Source organism: Chiloscyllium plagiosum, unplaced genomic scaffold (genome assembly GCF_037043375.1).
Source record: "Chiloscyllium plagiosum isolate Xiang-an unplaced genomic scaffold, Cpla_swu_hap1 HiC_scaffold_20, whole genome shotgun sequence".
Taxonomy (NCBI): Eukaryota; Metazoa; Chordata; class Chondrichthyes; order Orectolobiformes; family Hemiscylliidae; genus Chiloscyllium; species Chiloscyllium plagiosum.
Window position 1 is genome coordinate 18,219,322 of NW_028270158.1, and position 22,260 is coordinate 18,241,581.

Consider the following 22,260-nt stretch of genomic DNA (forward strand, 5'->3'; position numbering starts at 1 on the left):
CTGCGCCCCCTTTTAAACTTAGTCAGGATAAAGCTTTCAGAAACAAATATTTGGGGCAAAGTTAATAGCTGCTTAGGCAAATGTGGGTTAATTAAGGAAAACCAGGATGGATTTGTGAAGGACAAATCATGTTTAACTAACTTGCTTGAATTTTTCATGTGGTGTTATAGAGGGTTGATGATGGAAGTACTGTGATGTGGTGTACATGTACTTCCAAAAGGCATTTGATAAAGTGCCATACAACACAACCCGTCAGGACTTCTGCATGGTCCCAACTTAGATCTTGGGTCATATGTCTGGTTTCCAATGATTTAAAGGATGGAAGATTTGGGCTAATATAAAACAAAGAGTACAATCTTAAAGAAGGTTCAGGAGCAGAGGGATCTGAATGTGTCCATGCACAAATCATTTAAGGTTAATGAGCACAGTTCATGAATATGACATACTGGGCTTGATAAATCAGCAAATAGAGTACATCAGGAAGTTATAATTTTTTATAAAACATTGGTTCAGCTTTGAATGGAGTATTGTGTGCACCCCTAATGTTGCACTCTAGGAAGTATGTGAAGGCATTGGAGAGCATGCAGAAAAAGATTCACAAATAAGAGTCTGAGTATGAGTGAGTGCTGTTACATAGTAAAAAGAAACACCACAGAGGCTGGTATCCCATCTCCAAGTCACCCTTTATTTACATGTGGAAAGTCCTTGACACTGATCCAGCTCCCTCAGAGCCAGCTCTGAGTGAACACAACCTCTTGACACACCGGTTTGTAATATTTTATTAAACAAATTACAAAACAATTTATAAAAAAAAGTTTAACATTTACAGCTGTATACAACAGCAATTTTACACTCCTGTTTGTTTTTTTTTCTTTTTCTTCTGGTTATTTTCTTTTTTCTTTTTTTTTCTATTTTTCTTATTTTAACCCCCACACTACCGCCTAACTGCGGTAGTGCTTATTTTTTCCCCAGCACCCATGGTGTGTGTGTGCAGGTGTGAGACACAGTGAGAGACACAAGGTGTATGAATCTTTATTCAATTTCCACCACCAGGAAGATAGGAATACACCCGAGTGGCCAGTGACAAGCAGTGCCCTTCACATCAAAGGGCAATGCTGTGTGAACAAACAGTGAATGGGAGGGTAGGGACTAAATCAAAATAGAAACTCCTGTTTGTTTCTGCCAGCCCGGGCTCCATGATTGGACCAGATTAACAGCCCCAATCAAGGAAACCATTCTATGATATCCACCTGACTGGTCTCATTACAATCACTTCACAGAATGATTAGAGGAGTTAGAACTGTCCTCCTCAGAGAGATTATATAATGATATTCAAATGTCACAATACAGTAGATGGGGAGAAAGTGTTTACATTGGTAGAAGGGATGAAGGATACAGATTTTAAGTAATTGTCAAAAAAAAGTAATGGTGACCTGAAGAAAAACCTTTTCTTTAGTTAAGATTTAGAATGCAGGATCAATTGAAGCATTGTAAAAGGAATTGGTTCATTATGTGAAAGGGAAGTATTTACTCAGTGAGCAATCAAGTTTTAGTCACAGACATGTTTGCTAAGAATGCAGTCACTTTCCAGTCAGGCTCACATTGACGAAGGAGAAGATGGTACTGTTTTAATCAGTGGCATGAGTAGTTAACATGGGACTTTAGATGATCAACTTATTAACTTCTCCATTTCTTCTGATTTGTCAGTAAACCCACAGTTAGCCAGGTATTTATATGAAAATTATGGCTCTAGGATTTCACGTTGCTCTAAAATCTCTAAGCTCAGATTTGACTGGCTTTCAATGAGCATCTTTTTTTTGTTTGCAAATAATTAATAATTACCTTTTTTTATTTTAACAGCAACTTTTCTTAAAGATTGTTTATTCTAGATTGTCATGAGTGCTGCAAATATCCTCTTGTAAAACCTTGCGAAATCAATACTGCAGCACATGTTAATTGCCCACCTTGTTGCACATTTGGTTTATGTTCCTATTTAGAAGGTATGCTTTTTTTCTGCAGGGGAAGACCAGAGAATTGGCAGAGAAACAGTCTGAACAGTAAGTGTTTGAAATTTGTCCTACACACATCATTAATAATTTATTTAGATTCTGCAGTTTCTTTAATCTCTTCACTGGGTTTTTGTGCTTACAAATTTACCCCAAACAATATTTTAAGTTTGGTTTTCCATGTTCTCAAGGTAATTGTGAAATGCATGCTGTACCAGAAACACAATTGCTATTGGTCCAGCACGATTAAAGCACATGTGATCTGTGTGTGTTTTGATGAATGTTGGAGGTTGTTCGATATGCACTTAATACTATAAGTGAGCAGAATTAGGCCATTCAATTATGGCTGTTATGTTTCTCAATCCCATTCTCCTGCATTCTTCCTGTAACTCTTCATCCCCTACTGAATCAAGAACATATCTATCTCTGTCTCAATGACTTTGCCACAGAAGGCTGCGGAGGCCATGAGTTCCACAGATTAACCACCCTCTGGCTGAAGATATTCCTCCCCATCTCAGTTCAAAAGGGTTGTTTCTTCACTCTGAGGTTGTGCTAGTCTCTCCTATAAGTAGAAACATCTTCACCATCCAGGCCTCTTGGTATTCTGAAGGTTTCCATGAAAGAGAGAGACCCCCCCCCCCCATCCTTCTAAACTCCATTGAGTACAGACTGAGAGTCCTCATCCCTTCCTCATATAACATGCCCGTCATTCCTGGGATCATTCTTGTGAACCTCCTCTGAGCCCTCTCCAAGGTCAGCATATCCATCCTTGCATTTATGGTCCAGAACTGCTCAGTATTCCAACAATATTCCAAATATGGTCTGACCATGGACTTGTACAGCCTTAGTAGTACATCCTTGCTCTTGTAATCTAGCCTTCTTTGAAATGAATGATATTGCTTTCTTGATTACCAACCAAACTTGCATATTAAGCTTAGGAGTCTTAGTTCAAGATTCTCTCAAGTCCCTTTTCTGCTTCATATTTTCAAAGCCTTTCCCCGTTTAGAAAATGGTCTACATTCTATTCTTCCTACCAAAGTACATAACCTCACATTTTCCCACACTGTACTCCATCTGCCACCTCTTTGCCCACTCTCCTAGCCTGTCCAAGTCCTTCTGCACCCTCCCTGTTTCCTCAACACTACCTGTCCCTCCACCTATCTTGTATTAGATTAGATTAGTTAGTGTGGAAACAGGCCCTTCGGCCCAACAAGTCCACACCGACCCTCCGAAGAGCAACCCACCCAGACCCATTCCCTACATTTACTCCTTCACCTAACACTACAGGCAATTTAGCATGGCCAACTCACCTTACCTGCACATTTTTTTGGACTGTGGGAGGAAACCGGAGAACCCGGAGGAAACCCACGCAGATACAGGGAGAATGTGCAAACTCCACACGGACAGGTGGGAATTGAACCCGGGTCTCTGCAAACTTGACAGCAATGTTCTCTGTTCCTTTGTTCAGATCGTTAACATATAACATGAATAGTTGTGGTTGATATTACTCCACCATGCATTAGTCTGTATGTTTGCAACACTCCTATTGTTTTGTAAATGAAGATTTCTAAAATGGAATGCTTTGCAGATTTGTACAAATAAAAGTTTACCATAACTACTGCTGAAAAAATATTATAAACATCAAATTCTTTATTGGCCACATAAATTTTCTGAATTCATCTGTGCATTTTAACTATTTGATCCTCCTGTTGCTGCAAGTTGAGGCTTGACCTACTCTCTCTCCAGATTTGGTTCTATGAAGCACTCTAGTTTAAATAGTGAGAAGGCAAGATATTTACATTTACTAAACCTTTCAGCTTATATTTACTAACTAGAGATGTAAATCCTTCTAAATTGGGTGTATTGTCTTTGGCATTGTGATTGGAAAGAATAGCTTAGATTTTAGCTGCTGGAGGACAAATGCTGCAAATGCATGTAAGCAAGTGCAAACTAAGCTCTCTTCTAAACAAGATTCTGAGGAGCGCAGGAACCAAAGTAGGCCATTAAATTCCTGAAGCTGATCTGCCATTCAGTTAGATTATGACTGGACTAGTTAAAGTTCCATTTATCTTCCATGGTTTCATATCCTTTTATACACTTGCCTAACAAAAAAAAATCACTCTCCATTTTGAAATTTTCAATTTACTAGCCTCCACAGCATTTTTGGGATTGAGATCCATTTCCATTCTCATTTATGGGAAAAAGTAACATCCTAATATCACCCCTGAATGGCCTAGCTTGAATTTTAAGGTTATTTTTCCTTGTCCTGAAAATAGACTTAGTACACAGCAAAAATCAATCTTTAATCATTTTGAATTTCTCAATTAGATCACCCCTCAACATTCCCTGATGAAATCAAAATTACAGATACACTTCGCTGCCCATAACAGAACTGCACTAATCAGTTGATGTCAGTATATCTCATATTTGGCCCACATTAAATAGTTCTTCTTTTCAAAATAACTCCTCAATTTGCAGTTGGAAATAATTTGTTTGAGTCACTATTAATTTCAGTTGATGTCATGTATGATCATTCATAATCTATGAAATCAAGTATTTCTTAACAGCAGTATTTTAACTGATTATAATATTACAGAGATAACTTTATTTGGTAAAGTAAATTACAGGTATGCCAAGATATTTCTTTCCTATTTATGATAGATCACGCTTAATGCTCCTCACACTTCAAGGAATCATATGGCATAGAAGGAAACTATACTGCCCATTCCTGAAAGAGTTATTCAGTTAGTCCAACTTACAAACTCTTTCCATATGGCCATGCAGATATTCAAATATATGTTGATTTCCTTGTTAAACCTGCTTGCCCACCTTTTCAGGTAGTGCACCATTTCTTATTAATCACTCAGAAATACATCTGTTAAAGGTACATTTTTTCCTGTAAAGTACCAAATGTCAGAGTTCCAATTAAACTTCAATTTTGTTGCAAGTAATTTCTGTATGTGATCTCAAATTTCATTGTCGGCTATAATCTAATTCATTTTACATAAATTGTGGACAAAATGACTCATCCATTATTTTTGTTTTGTACCTTCTACAATTTCTTCTCGCTTACCTGCAGCCAGGATCCAGCATCTCCTCCTCTCCTCAGTATTACAGAATTGGTTCCAGACCTCCAGCACATTTTCTTCTGGATGTCCAACTCCATTGAGCTGCTTTACTTCATCCAGCAGAGAGTCCCTGACTACATTAAAGGCATTGAGGATCTGGATGCTCAAGGTAGCATTATACATTTAGCAGTTTGGGAATTCAACCCAAGGATGCTTAGATTTTGGCCTTTGTGTAACAAGAAGATCAGTGTAGTTTTGTTTTAGTCTGAACATGTGTATTTACAGACTCTGCAATTCAAGGTGAGTAGAGCGTGCAGCATCCAAGATCTAATATTCTGTAGATGGATCAAGCATAATTTTGAGTGAATGTCATTGGAGGGGAAAGAGTTTGCAATTGATAGGTTGAAGTGATATGCAAATTTATGCTTAACTATGTTTCCACAATAAAACAGAGGTTGGGAATGCTTCCTAACATTTTATAAAACCATAATTTTATTTTAAGATTGGGGTGAATGTTTCATGCTGTTAGCAGGCAGGCATCTTAATGCAACAATGATATGTGAAGGCATCAAATCAAATTGGAAATCAATAAACTAAAAGGTATTCTTGAATTCTTACATGTGTTCAGATGTGCTTCCCAAACATCAGGGTACACGGTTTCCTTTTGTTCTTGGCCATACGTAATTTCTGAATTGAGAGCATGGAAGTAAATCTGACGGAGAACATCACAAACTTGAAATTGTGATGGATAGGAATATTATTTAACATGGTAGAAATTTCCATACAATTCTTCAGAGATGTGACAGGATTAGACCGCTGGCCTATCCAACATATCCATATTCAGGGCGACACCCGTATCCACCGGTCTGGTTTCCGTGGTTTCAGTTACCCGAGTTTACTGCGGCCCAAACATATTATAGGAACCTTCCAGAACCAGAAGGCTGCCAGGAAGGTACGCTCCCTATTTAAATGAATGGGTTTGCACCTATCCGCGGTTTCAGGCTTCCGTGATAGGTTGTGGAACCTATCCCCTGCGGGTACAGGGGGACTACTGTATTGCACTCTCTACTTCACCCAAAACAAAACTATATTAACTATACTCAACAGAAAAGTATTAGAAGTAACACTCTACTCTTCAATAATGTTTCTCTCATGCTGAATGTTTCTCACAAATTCAGCGTTTAAGAATTCTTCAATTGTTTAGATGGTTTTCAGGGTTCTCCTATAAGTCATTCAACATCCATGCCTATTGTAAAAGTTCAGAAGCAGTGCAAAAGAAAGGAACAGTTTACCTTCTCTACTCTGTCCAGACCTTTCAAGATTCAGAAATTTTCTATCAGATGTCCTCTCTGCTTTCTTTTCAACTTTTCTCTTCTATCTTCATAACTGAAGATTTTCTATCCCAGGAACCTTTTCTGCACTCTCTCCAATGCATTCACAAACTTGCTATATTATTTTCTATGTCATGAGATTTAGTAATAATATTTTTAAAATGAAAGCTATTGCACAATGTGACAACTTTTCACTCCAGAGGTAGGAGCCTGGCACCTAGAATGTTTCAAGTCTTGCCTTTGCACCGCATCAACCATAGTGGCATGATACAATTTTCAAAGCAACAGCCACCAATTGACCTGGAGTAGAGTTCATCAGCCAGTTAGGTACACAGGGCATGGGCAAGATACGAACTAGGTACAGAGGGATAATCTAAAAGAATGAGCCAATGAATGAGCTGGGAGAGCTGAGGGCCAGTTGCAGTTTGGACACCCATAATCAAGCAGCCCTACATTCTTCTGAACCATCGCTGCTATGGATGTTCCCCACAGCTGTCTCCAAACATGTTGTAGATCTTCTATATTTCCGATACTAACCATTTAAAACTTTATATTTGCTGTTCCAGATGTTCCTAAATGTACAATAAGGTAAATAAGCAATTAATTGGATGCACGTGGTTCGCCTGGCGCCCTTCGAAAATCTAAATGTATCCTGGAAATATGGGAGCTAGTGATGCCTTTCAAGTGTAGATTTTCTGGGTCTACCTGTACCCAAGCCTGCCTCTCCTAGGACGATTGCAATTTCAGCCCAAATTGTGTGATACAGATTGAAGAGGCAGTACCAGAAGTAAATGAAGGCAAACAGTTAAGATTTTTAATGTAGATAAATTTGAATCCCTACGATGGGTATCATTTACACACAGAGATAACTTTTTCTTTGAGGAGAATTATCTTTGTAGAGGGAGGAAGAGAGCTTCTTCAAGGAAGGCATCCTTGTAAGTTATCTTTGTAGAGGGAGGAAGAGAGCTTCTTCAAGGAAGGCATCCTTGTAAGTTATCTTTGTAGAGGGAGGAAGAGAGCTTCTTCAAGGAAGGCATCCTTGTACTATTTCTTTGTGCTATTTAAGAATGGAGTACAGGAGGACTCGGCAAGATGGCGGCGATTCTGTAGAACTGCTGTGGACAGCTCTGTTTAACAGCCAAGGCATACCAGTGTTTTTTGCCATCCCCGGCTAACTTATGTGGTGGAATTACTAGTTTAAAACCTTATAGAGAACACATTTGTTAATATTTTGGAGTGGGAAGAATGCCAAAGGGAAAAGGAGCGAGCAAACAGCAGCAGGGAGGACACTCCCCTGCAGCACCAGGCATACCAGAGACTGCTGCAGCCCCCCCGTGGACCTGACAGACTCACAGGAATTGGCTGCGGCGATGGAGAGACTTACCTTGAAATTTGGGGCTGTGATTGAGGAGATCTGTGGGGAGATTCATGCCCAGGTCCAACCTATTGTATCCATGCTGCAGAAGCATGAGCAGGAGATCCAGGGCCTCAGGGAGAGGCTGGAGGAGGCGGAGGGTCGAACTAAGGCCTAGAAAGTTGCGATGGAGTCCTCATCCAGTCAGATCCAGATGCTGGAACGAGAGGTGCGGGCCTTGCGAGGCCATATCGACGGATAAGTCTCCGAATTGTCAGGCTCCCTAAAGGTGAGGAAGGTGAACAACCAGTCAGCTTCTTTGAAAACTGGCTGCCGAAGTTTTTGGGCCTTCACATTGAGTCCAGCAGGCTGCAGATTGAAAGGGCTTATTGTGTTACTGTGCACAGGTCAGGCCCAGTGCAGCACCCCCACTTGGTCCTAGTGCACTTCCACTCATGTAAGGACAAGCAAAAAGTCATAGAAGATTCCAGAACCCTGGGAAAAGATCCGCAGGCACTGCTGTACAAGGGGTCAAAAATCATGTTTTCACAGGATTTCTCTGCAGCTGTAATTTGAAAGAGGAAGTCCTTCGATGAAGTTAAAAAGAGGCTGAGGAACCTGGGCATCCAGTATTTCATGAGATACCCCGCAGTGCTCCATTTCTGCCACGAGGACTCCGTTTATACATTTGACTCAGCGGATAAAGCTAAAAACTTTGTGGACACTTTAAAATAGACGGATTGACCTGAAGAATACGGTTAATGTTTGTTCTCTTTTCTGTCTTTCCCCATGTTTTCCCTTCCGTTTTTTTAAATTCATTTCTTTCACCCTAATAATTTCCTTTTTGGAAAGGGGGAAAAGACCTTGGAATAAGTTGTTCCTATTTTTTTTAATAACTGGATTTTCTGATGGGAAATTTGGGGATGTTCTTTGTCTATTCCCCTTTATTTTTGTTTGTTCTGTTTGTCTTTTAGTCACAAGTAGGGGTGACATGAAGCCAGGGATGGGTGGATTGCTCATCCTGACTTTGTCTTTTTTCTGTTAATTTAAGAATCATCTCCTTGTTTCTTTTTCTGGCCTAAGGCTGGGGCACAGTCTGGGTTTGAAGGAACTGTGAAGGAGGGGATGGGTAGGGTGAGTGCCCCCTATGAGCAGGGGGAAGAGTCTTCCATTCAATGTTTTATAGTTGGTTTTCTTTGTAGTTTTTTGGTAGTAATCGTTGTTTATAGTTATGATAGAGTTTTTGTATATGTAGTTCTTCGACTCTGAGTCTTTATTTACTTATGCTCAGCGGTTTGTAAGTAGGGTTCTCCCTCTGAGGGGTTCAAGGGTCTCTGAAAGTGGATATGGCTAAGTATCTTATTAAATGGTGCACCTGGAACATTAAGGGAAGTCATTCGCCTGTTAAAAAGAAAAAAAGTGCTTTCTAGCCTTAAGAGGGAAAAAAGGTTTGTTGCAGGAAACCCATATTGATGATGGGGAACACCTGAAATTACAACAGGGGGGTTATGACCGGGTATTCTTTTCATCCTTTACTACTAAAAGTAGGGGAGTGGCAGTACTTATCCAGAAAAATCTTCCATTCACATTATTAGAGCAGGTGAAAGTTGAGCCGGGATGGTTTGTGATACTTAAAGCCCTGATACATGGGAGGAATATGGCATTTTAAATGTCTATTGTCCTCCGGCAATCCCCTTAAATTTTTGATTAGTGCTTTCTCTAAGTTGGGTGCTTTTGGAACACGGCACATTATTATGGGGGGGATTTTAATTGTCTTTAGGATTGGACAGGATGCCTTGTGGGCCCCCAACTATTTCTTCGCCGGCCAAGCAGATGGTTGACCTATGCGAGGAGTTGGGGCTGGTGGATAATTGGAGATGTCTTCACCCTACCGGCAGGGACTTCACCTTTTTTTCAAACCCACATAAATGTCACACAAGGATTGACCTCTTTCTGACTCCCTCAGTCCTTCTGGATTCGATTATGGGTTGTAAAATTGGGAATATAGCTATCTCTGATCACGCAGCAGTATATTTTGAGGTTAAGGCCAAGAGTGAGGGGTTAGTTTGCGGCACTGGCATTTGGACCCTTTTCTCCTTAAGGATTCCAAATTTGTGGAATACTTTTTGAGGAGTTTCAGGAATTCTTGACTATCAACTCCGGCATGGCTCGTAGTCCGTCCATGCTGTGGAAGACTGCTAAGGCCTTTGCTAGGGGATTAGCTATTTTCTATTTGGCTAGCCGGAAATGACAGAAGGAGGAACAGCAGCGTCTACTTGAGACGCGGTTGAAAGCCGCCATTTTGCGTGGCCTTTGGTGACTAAGCTACAGCGAATCACGGCCCTCCGGGCTGCCTTGAATTCAATACTGACACAAAATGCAAAGAAAGAACTTGCTTTTGCTAGACAAAGGCTGTTCGAATATGGGGATAGGCCAGGGAAGTATTTAACATACCTGACTAAGAAAAAGCGTGCTCCCTAATTCATTACTGCAATCAGAGACAGCGCCAGGGTCGTTACATATGATGCTAAAAAAGTTAATGAAGCTTTTTGGAGCTTTTACTCTGAATTGTATTGGTCTGAAGGTTGCGAGGACAGGAGGGCTAAAATGGAGACCTTTTTTAAGAACTTGGACCTCCCAGGGGTAACCTTGGAACAGGCCTCTCTCCTTAATGTCCCCTTGACAGTTCAGGAAATACAGGAAGCAGCTAGGCAACTTCAGAGTGGGAAAGCGCCTGGCCCTGATCGTCTCCCTGGTAAGTTTTACAAGGAGTTTATAGGGATTCTGTCAGGGCCGATGTTGGAGATGTACAATCACTCCTATATGCATGAATGCCTCCCACCATCTTTGAGAGAAGCTAATATTTGTTTAATTCATAAGTGGGCCACTTTCATATAGGCCCATCTCTCTATTAAATTCAGATCTCAAAATTCTGTCCAAGGTCCTGGCGCTGAGATTGGAATGGATGTTGCCCCATATTATTAAAGAGGACCAGACAGGCTTTATAAGGGGCCGTAGGTCCTCTAATGATATTAGAGGTTGCTGAATGTGGTCCAAGTTTGTCAGTAATGATCAACTCAGGCGTTGGTGATTTCCTTAGATGCAGAGAAAGCATTTGACCGGGTGGAATGGCTGTATCTTTTTTATGTCTTAGAACAGTTTGTGTTGGTTGGGGTCTTTGTTAGGTGGGTGGAGATTTTATATCACCACCCTCTGGCTTGGTCATCACCAATGGGGTGAAGTCTGGGAATTTTAGGATTGGTAGGGGTAGTCAGCAAGGCTGCTCCCTCTCACCGTTGTTGTTCACGTTGGTGATAGAACCACTGGCAGAGGCCATTCGTCAGAACATCCACATAACCGCTCCGGAAGTGGAATCGAGAGCACACAAGATTACATTGTATGCGGATGATGTCTGCCTGTTTTTATCGAACCCGATAACCTCCGTACTCCATTTGATACAATGTATCAATTCATTTGGGGCTATTTCAGGATATAAGATTAACTTTGCAAAATCGGAGGCTATGCCTTTGGGGAACCTGAAGGATGTGCCAGAAGTTGAAGGTGACCCTAAGTTCCCTTTTAAATCGTCACGGGCAGGGTTCCGATACCTAGGCATTTTATTACCCCCAAGTTTGATCTGTTATTTCGGACTAACTTTGCTCACTTGCTCGACAATATTTGGCGAGATCTCCAGAGATGGGAGGCTCTTCCAATTTCATGGCTGGGCCGAATATCTCTCATTGAGATGAATGTTCTTCCTCGTTTGCTTTATCCCATGTAAATGCTCCCTATAATGTTTTCCAGGTCAACACTGCGGAAGCTTATGGGGTGGTTCGGTTCCTTTGTCTGGCATCGTGGGCGGCCCCTCATCAAACTTATTAAATTGCAGTTGCCTCAAGGAGGGAGAGGAGTTGATTTCCCAGACATCAGGTGGTATCAATTGAGTTCCCTGCTGTCCTTTGAGATTGAATAGGTAACGATCCAAACTCAATATGGCTGGATATTGAGGCCTCCCAGGCAAAGTGCCCTCTTATTAACCTATTGTTCATGGATAAGTTGAGGACAGTTATGGACCACTGCCGGAACCCCATTGTCATTAGTACAGTCAAGGCATGGAGGGCGATGTGTCAGAGTGAGGGTTGTTTATCCAAGACTTTGCCACTTACACCTATAGTTGGCATGGCAGGGTTCCGACCAGGGATGATGGACTCTGGGTTCAAACTATGGGCAGCGAGAGGAGTTTCTAGTTTGGGAGACTTGTTTGAGGGGGAGGTTATGATGTCTTTTGAGCAACTGAGCCAGAAATACGGGTTGCCCAGCAGAGACCTTTTCTGTTTTTTTTCAGGTTAGGGATTTCATCCAGAAGAAGACTATGCTTCTCACTAAGCCCTATAAGCCCGATACAGGGAGGTTATTGCTGCGTTCCACAAGCACCCTTTCGGTTACTGCCCTCTATCGCCTGCTGGTTGGCAGAGCCTGGCAGGATATTAACCGGTTATGTGAGGTCTGGGAGCAACAGCTAGGAGGGGAGATCTCTTCTGAAACGTGGGAGAACATATGGGAGAATACTCGAAAGATCTCAATCTGTAATAGGACATGCGCTACGAAGTTCTGCACAGGGCTCATCTGGCACCAGGCCATCTGGTGAAGTTTAAAAAAGGGGCATCTTCAGTGTGCCCCTAATGTAAAATAAGTGTAGGTACTCTTACTCATTGCTTCTGAGCATGCCACAGGCTCCATGTTTATTGGAGCGCTGTGGCGGGAGAGATAGGGAGGGTATTGAGGACTGAAGTCAAAGTAGACCCGATATCCCTCCTCTTAGGTCTACCGAATTTAACATGGGAAGAACTATTTAATATTCTTGCATACTGCGTATAGAAGAATATTTTGATGAACTGGGTGTCTGAGAACCCACCAGGCTTGCTGGGATGGCAAAAATTAGTTATGGAGCACATTCCCTTGGCCTTTTTTTTTACAGACATGGTGCACCACATAACAGACCATTTTTATAAGATATGGCAGCCCTACTTGAGTTATTTGGATATAAATTTGTCAGTTATCTTAATTAGGGCATTTGTTTAACAGGATGGTTAGATTTGTCAAGCCCTGGGCCCTGGAGGGAGTCTCCTGAGTTAATATGGATACACACACACATAGGTGTTCTGTATCCTGTGTGTTTCTTTGTTTTCGTTTGGTCTTCTTTCTCGTTTTTTTGGTGTTGCTTTGCACAGTGTTAGGGTTTGTCTTGTATTATAGGGTAGGTTAGTAGTTAGTAGACAGTAGTTGTATTGTAACTAGTGTTTTTTTTCTTTTTATTATACTGATATTTGTTATTGTATTTTTCAATAATTTTATATGTTTGTAAAGCTAAAAAAATTTGCTAATAAATATATTTTTAAAAAAGTGGAGTACAGTAAAATCCAGCAGATTTTGTTAATATCCAGCTGAACATAATTACTGACCAGAATTATGACTGTGATTCCATTCAGTAACTGTTTCCCATCATGTTTAGTGATGGGGAAATGTAGATTAGTTTCATCTGGCCTCAAATATTTCTCCCTTAGAACAGACCAGCAATATTTACATTTTGCTGGGTGGATCTATCATAATTATAGTCTCGCAGACTGTAGCTTAATAGCACAAGCAGATTGCGTGACAAAGAATTGTGAAAAAAGACCTACCAATATGAAAGTAAACTGCATTTTTATGTTGCAATTAAATAAAGTCTAAAGTAACAAAAGAATTTGATATTCTTTTCCTATGTCGCCTGCTTTTGATCAGCAAATTAATGCCACGAGCTCTCAACAGATTTAAAGTAATAAATATATTTACAAAAAAAAAATGGAGTGCAGTAAAATCCAACAGATTTTGTTAATATCCAGCTGAACATAATTACTGACCAGAATGATGACTGTGATTCCATTCAGTAACTGTTTCCCGTCATGTTTAGTGATCGGGAAATGTAGATTAGTTTCATCTGGCCTCAAATATTTCTCCCTTAGAACAGACCAAAAGAAGTTTGGAAAAAACTTTTCCATTGAGTGAATAGTTAGGGTATGGAATGTACAGCTTTGAAGTGTGGTGGAGGCAGCTACAATTGAGGCATTCAGAAGGGCTTGGGATGATTATTCGGGTAAAAATAATGCACAAGGGTACGCAATTAAAGAAGATTGGCTTATTTAATGAGCTGGTGCAGGCATGATGGGCCAAGTGGCTTCCTTTGGCATTGTTAACATTTCTGTGATTCTGTAATCTTCACCACAGTTAGATTCATTCCCAGGTAGAATGGGGATTCTGGGGAGGTCCAAATTTTTGTGGCAACCTGCACTTTTATATCATGCTGTAGTCTTGGGGCTGTGGATAGTAATGGTAGAGACACAAATTTCTTTCCATTTTGACTGACCGAGCATCTCTACTGCTTTTACCACTGTCATTTGTGTATGATGGAAGGATTTACAGAAATTTAAACTTTATGGCCATCAAGTCATAAAGTACAACTTGAACACAGAGCTTCTAGCTTTGAGACAAGGATACTACTTACTATGCCACATACCTTTAATGTGATATTAAGTAATGATATGTTCATCCCTTAAGGATGCTGGGGAGTGTACCATATTGTTAGTAAACTGGCCAATGAATGGACAGGTATCTCCAAAGTTAGTATCAAATGTTCAGTCTATGGAAAATGCTGTGTTTATATAATGATTTGGAGGTGCTGGTTTTGGATTGGAGTGTACATAGTTAAAAATCGCACAACACCAGGTTATAGTCCAACAGGTTTATTTGGAAGCACTAGCTTTCAGAGTGCCTCTCCTTCATCAGGTGGTACAACCACCTGATGAAGGAGCAGCGTTCCGAAAGCTAGTGCTTCCAAATAAACCTGTTGGACTATAACCTGGAGTTGTGATTTTTAACTGTGTTTATATAACAACTTACTGCATCATTCAGAAACTTTTCAAAATCAATCCTGTAAAATTAATGATTTTGAAATATGTCTATTGTTTTATGTAACATGGATGGACAAAGGGAAGGAGAGAATTTATATTATAGAACATAACTGGTCATGTTGCAGCTGTATAGGGCATTGGTTAGGCCACTTTTGGAATATTGCATGCAATCCTGGTCTCCTTCCTATTGGAAGGATGTTGTGAAACTTGAAAGGGTTCCGAAAATATTTGCAAAGATGTTGCCAGGGTTGGAGAATTTGAGCTACAGGGAGAGGTTGAATAGGCTTGGGGCTGTTTTCCCTGGAGCATCAGAAGCTGAGGGGTGACCTTATAGAGGTTTGTAAAATCATGAGGGACATGGAGAGGGTAAATAGACAAAGTCTTTTCCCTGGGGTGGGGAGTTCAGAACTAGAGGGCATAGGTTTAGGGTGAGAGGGGAAAGATATAAAAGGGACCTATGGGGCAACATTTTCACACAGATGGTGCATGAATGGAATGAGCTGCCAGAGGAAGTGATGGATGCTGGTATAATTGCAGCATTTAAAAGGCATCTGGATGGGTATATGAATAGGAAGGGTTTCGAGGGATATGGGCCGTGTGCTGGCAGGTGGGACTAGATTGGGTTGGGATATCTGGTTGGCATAGACAAGTTGGACTGAGCGGTCTGTTTCCATGCTGTACATCTCTATGACTCTATAACTGTGTTTATTCTAGATACATTGCAAACCATATATTTTCTAAGTGGTTATTAGCTTAATTGAAGATTTCAATAATGAATTTAGATGTGTATACACTCAATGAAACACCAAAACAGAAATGAACAGGAATTGGGGTGGCAAAATTGAAAATCTTTCGTCTGAAGGGCCAACTTTTGCGTCAATTGACCCAATTTACTTTTGCTATGTAGTCACTGTCATTTTGTACGCAAACATAGCAGGTAATTAATGTATTTCCTGGCCCACAAACAGCAAATTAATCTCTTCATATGCAGATTGAAACTGTAGTAGATGTTGAAGAAAACAATTTGAGGATACCATTATTTTCAGTTACATGCATTTTTCAACAAACTGTTGGGAGCTTCCCACGGCCATTAAAATTGTTCACAAAATTGGATGGATGAAAATAGGCTGAGAAGCAATGTTATAGATCAGCAATCCTAGGTTGCAATTTCATGATGTCATGAGTACCAAAACTGCTGTACAACTCCATGTACAGCATATGGATTTTGAAATTCAATTAATTTAGTTGGATTAAAAGTGAGTTATCGTTGTATACTGAATTAAAAGCTAAGACTTCAATTTCACAATTTTACAGACAAATTCAGTTTTATTCCCTTCCTTTGTAGAAGGTTTACATCCTCTGTTACTCTCTTACACCTTTTAATCCAAGAGAAGGGTAGGTGATGAGTTCAGAATTCCCATGGTCAAATATTCCTTTCTCTCAGGGTCCAATATTCATCCTTTCAGTTATTTTATCTAATTGATTTGGAATCAGACTGTGGAACATGTTTCCTGTAATATCTTGGTCATTGTCTTGGTCTGGAATTTATTGTACCTTATGAGAGAAGCTTCTCTGTGGCTATTATGACAACAAATGATCATCAGGCATCCTCTCATGATTCATGCACTTATGAGATTTATAATAAGAGTCTACACGATTTTGACTAATAACAGTATTTAATATTTTATAACTGTTCAACTTATCTAAATTTACAAGATGACGTAAATGATATATCTTGGTCTCTAAGCCTGAACTGATCACTTTTCACTCAAAACTATCTGCATGTCTGTTGATTTCTGACTGACTTTGAGAACACTCTGACTTCTTTGGCAAAAAATCACATCTTCCATGTTTCCAAGACATGGGGTGATAAGTTCCAGATCTTCTAGCACATTCGCACAGCTGCATGGTCTCTGGTTAGCCTGAGATCACTTTGGCTTGGAGGAAGAATCAGGGTTCTAGTCTTGTACTATAATGCAATGCTCTCCTATGGCAAGGTAAACTGTAGGTGATTGTTTGTCTGAGTTCAAGTCTTTTTATTTTTGCCTCATATCATTTTTTGACCTTTCTACATTTGTTCTAGAAACCCTGCTTATAGTATATTAAGGGAAGCTGAGTCTTTAACTTTTATTGTAGTATCTGGTATCTTAGCAACTTATCTTTTATCAGGGTATGAGTCTTTTTCTCGACCTAGGTGTTTATTATTCTGTGTCCTTATGTTTTGATGTTATCTGTTGTTCGTAAAGAGGCAAAGTTGAACTCCCCATTCTCATTTTCTTTTCTAATACTAAATGCTAAGGGAGAAGATGGGGGAATACCATGACCATTTGCACCGTCTTAAAACATTCTAGAACTTTCCTGTTAAGCATTTAAAGCTGGACATGGCAGAACTATTGCATGCGAGTGGTTAAACAATCCACAGTCAGCCAAAAGAAGGAGGTGGACACATCAAAGAGAGAACAGATCAGAGGTAAAAGATCTTTCAAATGACCATCAAATTACAACAAGAGCTTCCTCGATGTGTGTTCTCAGTTTCCAGGCAGCTGTCAGATCATCTTCATCCAGCTCCTTCTGCACCCTACTAGCACTTCATTCAACTCCCCAAGCTCCATTGATATATTCTTCAGTGCACAGAATATCCCTCAAAGATATGGCCATTCACTCATATGTGGGAACCCAACATTGATGCCAAAATCAGTTCTGCTATAAACGGGTAGTTCCGTTCTCATGCAATCCCATATTCTGAGAAAATCGTGCAAAAGCAGCACCATTTAAACTAATGGGGCTGGAATTGTGTTATAACCAATACACGCTTTAAAAGTTTGCACTTTAGAAACAGTGTTCCCAAATCATCAATCATGTTTTAGGGAATTTGCATTACATAAATATGCACTTTAGCAGAACGACCTGTACATTTACAAAGAACAAAACATTAACAGTGCAGGAACAGACCCTTCGTTCCTCTAAGCCTGTGCCAATCCACATCCTGTATCTAAATTTGCTGCCTATTCTCTAAGGATCTGTATCCCTTTGCTTCCTGCCCATTCATGTATCTGTATCATTCTCATCCCTATCACCTCCGCTGGCAATGCATTCCAGGCACCCATCACCCTCTGCGTGAAGAACTTTCCATCTATATCTCCCATAAACTTTTCCCATCTCACTTTGAACTCATGATCCCGAGTAATTGAGTCCTCCACTCTGAGAAAAAGTTTCTTGCTATCCACCCTGTCTACACCTCTCATGATTTTGTAGGCCTCAATCAAGTCTCCCTCAACCACCACCTTTCCAATGAAAATAATCCTAATCTACTCAACCTCTCCTCATAGCTAGCACCCTCCCTACCAGGAGCTCTCCTGGTGAGCTCCTCTGCACCCTCTCCAAAGCATCCATATCGTTTTAGTAATGTGGCGACCAGAACTCTGTGCAGGATTCCAAATGTGGCTGAACCAAAGTCTTATACAACTGTAACATGACCTGCCAACTCTTGTACTCAATACCCCATCCAATGAAGGAAAGCATGCCGTATGCCTTCTTGACCACTTGACAGACCTGCGTTGCCACCTTCAGGGAACAATGGATCTGAACACCCAGATTTTTCTGTACATCAATTTTCCCTTGGACTTTTCCATTTACTGTCTAGTTTGCTCTTGAATTGGATTTTCCAAAATGCATCACCTCGCATTTGTCTGGATTGAACTCTATCTGCCATTTCTCTGTCCAACTCTCCAATCTATCTATATTCTGCAGTATTCTCTGACAGTCCCCTTCACTATCTGCTACTCCACCAATCTTAGTGTCATCTGCAAACTTCCTCCAAATCATTTATGTATATTACAAACAACAGTGATCCTAGCACAGATCCCTGTCACAGGTCTCCATTTTGAGAAGCTCCCTTCCACATACTTTCTGTCTCCTGTTGCCCAACTATTTCCCTATCCATCCAGCTAGAACACTCTGGACCTTATGCGACTTCAACTTCTTCATCAGTTTACCATGGGGAACCTAATCAAATGCCTCACTAAAGACCATGTATATGACTTCTTACATCCCTTCCCTCATCAATCTACTTTGTCACTTCTTCAAAGAATTTTATTAGGTTTGTAGTCATGACCTTTCCTGCACAAAAGCATGCTGTCCATCACTGATTAGCCCATTTTCTTCCAAATGGGTATATATCCTATCCCAGTTGCTTCCCTACCACTGATGTCAAGCTCACAGGTCTGTAATTTTCTGGATTATCCCTGCTCCCTTCTTAAACAAGGGGACAACATTAGCAATTCTGCAGGCCTCTGGGACCTCCCCTGTTTTCAAGGATGCTGCAAATATATCTATTAAAGCACCAGCTATTTCCCCTCTCATTTCCCTCAGTAACCTGGGACAGATCCCATCTGATCCTGGGGACTTGTCCACCTTAATGCCTTTTAGAATACATAACACTTCTTCCCTCCTTATGCTGCCTTGACGTACTGTCAAGACAATCATTGATCAGGCCATCAGATGTCTGACTGTGGAAATCTGGTGTTTGGAATGGCATTCTAACATGGTTTACGTGAAATGAAATCTGTGTTGTCCATAACAAGGCCTTTCAAAAAGGTGTTGACTGTGAGCAAGGTGAACTGCTATTTGGAAAAGCTTGTGAGGACCCACCAACATAGTTGTCTCTGTGCTGGTTGAGGGTGCACTTGTAAGGTGCAATGCTGCTTTCTCTGAGGTCTGCTCTGACAGCACTTTGAATCCTGTATCATCACAGGACTGTCTTTGTGTCTTGATGCTTGCACATGAAGGTATAGATTTTTTTTCCTAATGCAATTGAGTTTTTAACATGCTATCAGACTGGCTGGCCTATCACTCACCCCCATCAATCTGTGATTTCCAGTTTCTATACATCCTCTTTAAAAGTGATACCCAGTCCACCTTTCTCAAGTTGTTTCTAGGTAGCAGCCCCCATGGTCTTCCACGTTGGTGATGGTATAGAAGTTGAGAACCCTTCTTGTCTGGGTGTTTTCTTCTGTAAGGACAAAAGAGATAGAGAAGAAGCACTTCTGGCCTCTATGACAAATGCCAGCAGCTCATTTCTTAAAAAGCTCTAACTTCAAGCAATTCAGAAGACAAATAGAATTTGAGTACAGGAGAAACTAAGTTGTGCTTCGATAAAATGTGGAGTTGGAAAAAGTACCAAACACATTGGAAGAGCAGGGGAGTCGAAATTTCGGGCAGGACCCTTCATCAGGACTTGACCTGCTATGCTTTTCCCAGCCCCACATTTTATCAACTCTGACTTCCCAGCATCTGCAGTCCTCACCATCTCCAATAAGTTGTGCTTCAATTGTATAGAACACACTTGAAGTATTGTGTGCAGTTTTGGTTGCCTTGCCTAAGAAAGGATGTCAAGGAGGGAATCCAGCAGTTTCCTCACACTAGTTCCTGGGATTGTGGGATTGCCCTATAAAGGGAGATTAAGGAGACTGGGCCTTAATGTTCTGGACTTTTAGAAGAATGAAAGGTGATTTAACAGAAATTTACAAAATTCTGAAAGGGATAGACAGCAGATACAGAAATAATATTTCCCCTGGCTGTGGAGTCGCAGAATAATAGACAAACAACATAGGACTATGATGAGAAGGAACATCTTCAGCGGGTGGTGAATAATTGGAAGTCTCCACCTCAAAAAGCTGTGGAAGCTCAGTTATTGAATACATTTAAGACAGAAATGAGTACTTTTTGATATTACTGTAAGCAAAGGATCTCAAGATAATGCAGGAAAATGGTGTTGAAGTAGATGATAAGCCATAATCTACATAGATGAACCAGGCCCAAGATGCTGAATGGCCCACTCCTGCTCCTACATTTCTGTACAGGCAACACTATGATTCTGAGGCCTTGTGTGAGATGAGTAAGCACCTGGAACGTGCTACACCTGAACTTCCAGGAATTTATGTGCCCTTGGGCTCCCAGCAGTATAACACCATACTTACTTTAAATACTTACATTTGACAGTAACTATCAACAAGCTGTCAAGACCTTTTAAATTTCAGAATAGAGGAGCTGACTACTGTGAAAATGATACCTAGTTTGACAGTTCTGTACTACTAAAACTCAGAATGGAAGTATACCATTGTATTCCTGAAAGGGACCTGATTCGAATCCCCGCCTAGAAATGTGAAGCTTCCTTCTTTCGTAGAAAAGGGCTGGAGTGGCAATCTGTTTGAGACTGACCTGTAAGTTCCATTAAGAGTGAAGGAAAGTTTGCTCATCACTGAAAGATGTACTGTAGCATTTTATTCAATATTTTCCTTCTAAGGAATATGCAAAAGCATCCAAGGTTGAATTGTCCCTTCAATAATAATATTTTTCTGTACTAACTGCTGATTCTAAAATTGTTATTGTGACCCCATTACAATTTCTTTTCTAATTCTTAGAGCTAAGTTGCAATTTGGATCATTAATTACAGGTAATACACATCCGTGTTGAGTAGTAAATCACCAGTTAAAGTAATAAATAGGGTTGGATTGGATTAAAATAAGTCTATGTATGAACATGAAATGCATGCATTTGAAGAAAATTTGAAGATGGGTTTAAATTTTTCCTGTTTGAAAGATGCTTGAATATGAACGTGCTAACATGTACCTTTATATATTTAAAAGTTTTCTCACTTATGGAATGATTGATATTCATTACCATTAACTGTAATTCAGTCAGAGATTTTATTAGTATTTGTGATAAATGTGAAGTAGTCATTAAATTAGTAATTATGCTTGCAGAAATTATGCAAATATTACAATTGCACTGAATCCAGCAACCATGATTAATTGTGTTATTAGACAAGTAACTTTGGTGGAAATGTTAAAGAACTGAGGGCTCAGTATAACAATGTAGCACTTTGTTAGAAAGAGAAAATAATGTATGAGCACAAGAATACATTGGACTAGAAAAAACAATTACATCTAGTCAACTCCAGAGTTCAAGTTTTTAGTATGAGAGAAAGAAAGAGAATAATGAGCAAGTTGTATACCTAAAGAGGAAGAGCTGCACAATGACCAGGAGAAAGCGTCACAGAATGGCTATTGATAACAACCAAGGTGCAGGAAGTTATTATCATCTGAGAGGGAGTTACAGACTGACCAAAAGAAAAGAAGCAGAAGAACTGTATCCTAATTAACAGAGTAACATTCTGACTGAGCTAAATGCAATTTGAAAGAAAAATAAAGTACTTTTGATTATTCGGTGGTCTATTATGTGTTTAGGTGCCAAATGGAGCATCATGTCAAATGAATTATATTAAAAAGCCCTCCATATTGTTTCATTCTATCTGATTTATGTATCTTGGTTGTACTGTTGTCAGGCAATACTTTGCGGTGCACGAGGCAATAAAGAGGACTTGGAGTCATAAGATTCATAGAGATGTACAGCATAGAAACAGACCCTTTAGACCAACTTATTTCCCAAAGTGCCATTGTCTCATTCCATGTCATGTGATGTATCCTCCAACAAAGGCATGTCTGTTGATGCTACATCTGAGCCACTTTCTTGGCAATTTTTGTCCATTTTGAT

General features: G+C 40.2%; 1 protein-coding gene across 1 annotated transcript in view; it reads left to right on the top strand.

The window, feature by feature from the left end:
- radil (Ras association and DIL domains) overlaps positions 1 to 22,260 on the top strand; it is a 115,752-nt gene that overhangs the window by 46,205 nt on the left and 47,287 nt on the right. Inside the window, exons 4-5 of the mRNA XM_043711913.2 lie at positions 2,020 to 2,057; positions 5,086 to 5,243. Of these exons, the coding sequence (XP_043567848.2) occupies positions 2,020 to 2,057; positions 5,086 to 5,243 (196 nt within the window). The remainder of the gene's footprint in view (positions 1 to 2,019; positions 2,058 to 5,085; positions 5,244 to 22,260) is intronic.